This window comes from Cariama cristata, unplaced genomic scaffold (assembly GCF_000690535.1).
Source record: "Cariama cristata isolate BGI_N322 unplaced genomic scaffold, ASM69053v1 scaffold15788, whole genome shotgun sequence".
Classification (NCBI taxonomy): Eukaryota; Metazoa; Chordata; class Aves; order Cariamiformes; family Cariamidae; genus Cariama; species Cariama cristata.
Genome location: NW_009631777.1, coordinates 4,550 through 9,992, shown reverse-complemented (window position 1 = coordinate 9,992; position 5,443 = coordinate 4,550). Strand labels below are relative to the sequence as shown.

The 5,443-nt window shown below is 38.5% G+C and overlaps 1 protein-coding gene across 1 annotated transcript; it reads left to right on the top strand.

Moving 5' to 3' along the window:
* The first annotated feature begins 1,467 nt into the window (after nucleotides 1–1,467).
* TIMM9 (translocase of inner mitochondrial membrane 9 homolog (yeast)) lies at nucleotides 1,468–4,932 on the top strand. The gene is made up of 3 exons (XM_009706117.1): nucleotides 1,468–1,538; nucleotides 1,878–1,973; nucleotides 4,699–4,932. The coding sequence occupies exons 1-3, from the start codon at nucleotides 1,500–1,502 to the stop codon at nucleotides 4,831–4,833; spliced, it is 270 nt and encodes an 89-aa protein (XP_009704419.1). The 5' UTR covers nucleotides 1,468–1,499; the 3' UTR covers nucleotides 4,834–4,932.
* The last annotated feature ends 511 nt before the right edge of the window (nucleotides 4,933–5,443 follow it).

Sequence of the window (5,443 nt, the reverse complement as noted above, 5' to 3'; positions counted from 1 at the left end):
TGCCCATGAGGAACTTTTGGTCAGGGGGAGATTATGCATCTGAAATCCAAGAATCGTATGTGGTCTTTACCTCCAGTTGCTGAATTGGCTGCCTGTGTAGTGATAAAGTGTAATGTTAAGAGGCAAATGTTATAATTGCCCTGCTACTGGGAGGGGCTGTAGGGAGAGTGCATGCTTGTGAGAGCTCCATAGTGCTATTTTTAGTTGTTTAGTTTTCTTTCTGTGGTAGAAATAATTACTAATGTCTTTTTGTTCTTGTTCAGAAGGCTTGCTTACCCTCTCTCTCTCCCCTGCTGAGAGACTGGAATAGTTTAAGCTTTCTAAAACATGAATGTGTTGCTCAAAATTTGGCAAAGCATAAGACAAAATTAATTGTAAGTAGCCCTTGCTAAAGGGCTAAATGAACTTTTTTCATAAAGTGATTACACTTCAGTGCTAATTTTTCTTCCGTAAGTTGATGTGAATTAAACTGAAGGATCTTGTTCTTGTCAGTGTGTAATATTAGCTTGCATTATCATCTGTGATAGGTCTTAGATAATATGTAAATTTAAGGGAAAAGGAAGCTTTCAGTGTTCTAGGAAGCCTGCAGGGATGCTTTCAAGCTTTAACTTGTTTATCATGTTGGATTAGGAATGCAAGTCTTCCTTGAGGATGCTTGCTTAAATTCTTGGATCCATAACTGTTCATTCTTCCCTTTTTCTTTGTCTGTTTCACTTCCTTTAAGGCCGTTCTCATTCTTCTGTGTTTTCTTGTATTTAATTCACTATATTCAATGACCAGGACATTTGCTCTAGTTTAAGTGTTTGGTGAGAACGCAGCTACATAGAAACTAGGCGTCTGCTTCTCTGATGCAAGCTGGCTTATGCTGCATCTACTCAGAGTGGCTACCATTTTATACTTGTCTTTTTTCCTTACTGTTTTTACAGATGACATCTAAAGTCACTGAAACTATAAGGCTAGGAAATGTTATTGCTTGCTTCTCCCCCGACTCCTGCCCCAGTTTTAATTTGTGAGTTTGAAAGCTTTTATAAAATACCTTTTTTTTTTTTAAGTCACTTTCACTGTTTGAAATCCTTAAAAAGTTTTTAAAAGACAGCAGTTAACACGTCGATCTGGGAAGGTTTCGTACCTGGAAGTTTTTACAGATGACATCTAAAGTCACTGAAACTATAAGGCTAGGAAATGTTATTGCTTGCTTCTCCCCCGACTCCTGCCCCAGTTTTAATTTGTGAGTTTGAAAGCTTTTATAAAATACCTTTTTTAGAAGGTTTCATACCTGGAATTATCTTGGATGTTCTTTTAACAGAATACACTTAAAATAGGTAACTTGCCTTCAAGTGGATGGCTTGAAAGTTTGCTAGCAAAGTTGCATTTCAACACACTTCAAGGACGTAAAAAAATCCATTTTATTTTAAAATGTTGCCATTTGTATGTATGCTTTCTGTGTGAAACTCAACTTTTATCTTCAGAATAGGTGGCTGAATCACAGGTGGTAGAATATGGCTGGACAAATATCGGAATCTGATCAGATAAAGCAGGTAAGATGTTGTATTCATGAGTGGTGGCTTTGAAGATCTTATATTACTTTGTCAAGTAGAGTAAAAGGTGTAGGACAGAGAATTACAAAAAGTTTAAATTATCTGAATTGAGACTAGTTCTGTAGCAACCAAAACTTAAACATTTGACCATCGACAGACACAGTATAGTATCTGATTTGAGTACTAGCAGTGTTTGGTGTGGAAAGCTTCTGACTGATAATAAACTTTTTTCTAGTGACTTGTCCTTTAAATGTGTCATCAGGTGGCCCATGCAGCTGTCTGTAAGAAAAAATTAATGCAGAATTTTTTTAATACTCATTGTCCAATTTACATTTGTAGTTCAAGGAGTTTCTTGGAACATACAATAAACTTACAGAAAACTGCTTCCTGGATTGCATAAAGGATTTCACTAGCAGAGAGGTTAAACCAGAAGAGGTAGGTAATTGCTTTTAATGACCCTTTGCTGGAATTGCTGTGTAGCATTCAAATTTCAGAAGCAACGTAGAAAGTTTTGATCTTTCAATTAGCTAAAAAGCTAGGTAGCAGTCTTTAATGGAGTATATGTATCTGGCATGTAGCTTCCAAGTGAGAAAGGAAGCGAGTTAGTGGAAGAAATAGCTTGTCTGTAGTTTTGCTTCTCCAAGTATGTCCAAAGGTGATGACAAATACTTCTTTGCACTCTAACAGTCTGTTTACAAAAAGAAACCAACCAAAGCCAAGTGCTCTTGATGTATTAGAACATCAGCTACAGACAAACTATGGGCTAAGACCTCTTGAGGTTTTGTCATTGTCTTCTTTTAAGTATGTACATGCAGAGGGAATCTTCCTGATCTCACTCGAATATTGGCCGCTTATTGCAATTCTGTGTATTTCATTCTCTGAGCTATCAGAGCTATCTTGTGCCTCAATTTCTGATGGATGGCATCTTTATGGATGTGGAAGTTGCCCACTTACAGCCTGCATCTCACTCATTTGAAGGTAGTATACTACTGAAATACTTGTTTACCTACCCACGTTCCCTGCATTGTAGTGAGTCATAGAAACATAGACCTCCAAAGCTCTGACTGTTAAATCCACTTCTCTGCGTTGCAGGGAGCCCCATCACGTAGTCATCTGCAAAAAAGATTAAGCTCTCAATAAAATTACTTGCATGTTTTTTGCCTCTTCTCTCCTGTTGAGAGGCTGTTTCAGACTCATAATTTTGTTGGTTAGAAGTCTAATAACCTTTGCTTGACTCTGCTGGCAAAGGGGGGAAAAAAAACCCTCGAAGTTTTAAACCAGCCCATTGGTTTTGAGCATTTTCTGCCTCCTTGGAGTTTAACTCCTTAGTGCAGGCAAAAATCATGTTTCCTTTCACCTTTTTTCTACTGCGCTAAACAAAGCTCTCTTAGCTTCCCAAGATGGATTCCTTGTTTCCTGATTTTCTCTGCATCTGCTTTAGAGGAATTTTTATTGACTACTGGAGGTCAGAATTATTCTGGATAAGGTATTGTTACTGTCTCTTACCAACTCATTTTGAATTGCTTGAACGGTACAAGGAGTGTCAGTTAACAGAACTGACAGAAGTGTTAGCAGCACAACCTCTTTACCTTTCTGGGATAGTATTTGATTATACTTCTTTCTTCTGCACCCCGAAGTGTTACTAGGATGTCTTTAAAAGTAACAGTTCATACAGTCTTTCATTGAAGACCTGGCATCCAAAACCAAAGAATGCTTATTGGAGGGGAATTAAAAGATTTAGATCCAAAAAATGTTCTTAGATTCTGATCTGCTGTTTTTTTTCCTTCTGTCATCTGCAAAGGGACCATGTCTGGTAGTACAGCAGCCATCTGTTAACAATGGAGGCTAGGAAGAAATTCTCTTATGGGAAGTTTTGCCCACGATTATCCATTACGGGGTTTCTTTGGCTCTGGCCCCTGCTGGAAACAGGACACTGGTCTAGATGGACCATTGGTCTGATCTGGTATGGGAATTCTTATGTTCCTCTTTAAAGTTGTAGTTTCTTCTTAATTATTTAAGATGAATACCTCCGTGGATCTCCTTTGAGACTCTACATTTGAAAAAAACAGCTTCTGACCTCTTTCCTTACAGCAAGTCTGCGCTGCAAGTGTAGACTTCCCTGGGCACTCTTATCACAAACACCACACCCTCTGGGAGCAGTGGCTTGGGGTAGTTCTAGAATTTGTTTCCTAGTCAGACTTAACTCCTGCTTAACAGGTTTTGCTGTAGCTGATGCCAGGTCAAGGAGAGAGAAGGGCAGGTGGTGGGTGGTGTGCATAGCTGCATATTTTTGGTTTTGTGTGGGTTTTTTTGTCTTGTTCATTTTCAGCCCCTCTGCTTTTCATGTCCCTTTATACTGAGCAGAATGAAAGCAATTTCAGGTTTTTAAGTAATTGTGCAATGTGGTTGTCTTTCCTTTCTGTCTGAATTTGTTAACTTTTACAGCGATAGCAAGGTTTAGAACCATGATACAGAATATCCGGTTGGTAGAACTGTTGCTCAGAAATAATCTCGTAACTCTTTCTCTACACTTAAAGAAAAAAAAACAAACAAACTACTTCTAAATTTGAATAATAATACCATGGGTGGAGTAGGCCCTGGTATTTATTTCCTTGTCCAGCTGACTGATAGGACTTCAGAGGGTACTCTGGTTGCTTTTGTGGAGGTTAGCTTAGCAGGTACAAGATGACCTTGTTCGTATTAGCTCTATCAGTCAAGAAAAGGTTAAACTGAGCTCGCACAGAGTAGACTGTATTTGGCTTTCAAAAATAGTATATATTTGTAAACAGAATTAAAAAAGGAAGATATTAATTTAATGGATTGAGTATTTATTGCAAAATAAAATGCTTTATATACTTTCATCCTTGGGCTCCTCTTGTGAAATTAAATGGTAATATCTCCTAGATCTGAGATGTTTTCCATGAAGACTTTCATATGAGAATGAATATTAAAAGAAGTTTCAGACATACCTCAAACTAAACTTCACATTTTCCACTGCACAGAGAGGCTGTGCACAATTAGGCCCTTATCTTGAGGCTTAACACAGAATATGAGATGTAGTTACCTCATCATTTTTCCCTGTATATGATTATATTTTGGGTCCTGTTTGGGGAAGTGTTTTAATTACTGTTTGAAGCCTTGTGTTTCCCTCTTCCTCTAGATGACTTGCTCAGACCACTGCCTACAGAAGTATTTAAAAATGACACAAAGGATCTCCATGAGATTTCAGGAGTACCATATTCAGCAGAACGAAGCTCTGGCAGCTAAAGCAGGACTGCTTGGCCAACCTCGCTAGACAAGAGCACTCTGTTCAGACTTTACAAGCAGTGCCAGAGTTCATTGGGCAAGAACGTATTTTGGATTTTCTACCGTCAGGATGTATGTCCAGCAACTCAGGAGAAGAGTTCTAGATGCTGTTCAGACGGTGGAAACCATGAAGGGTTAAACAAGAAGTTAGTCATGGTCAACTGGCAATGGAGTCTGTTTCTGAGGTCCTTTTCACTCTACAAAATGGAGTAATAATGATACAAACTTTCACAGGGCCCGCAGACTGGTGTCTTTAAATTTCACAGGTGGTGGGAGGGTTATACTTCCTTTCTGCTAGGACTGCCTCAGATGAAAAAAAGTGTAATATGGGAAAAACACTTTTTTTATTTAATTCAAGTAAAATAAATGGGAACTGTACACTTGTACGTGTGTTCTTTCCAAAGATACACTTTTAGGACTCTTCTTGAGAGCACTGTTTTGTTTGCTGTGGTCTCATTCCTCGGCTCCTACAGAGTTCTGTTCATTCATTGCTGCTTTAAGTTGCTGAGAGGTAACAGAATCAGTGACTTCCTTTCAGCAGCTGGGGATTTGTGTGTGTGTTATTGTCTTAATTTGGGAAGAACTTCTGTTGAGCCACC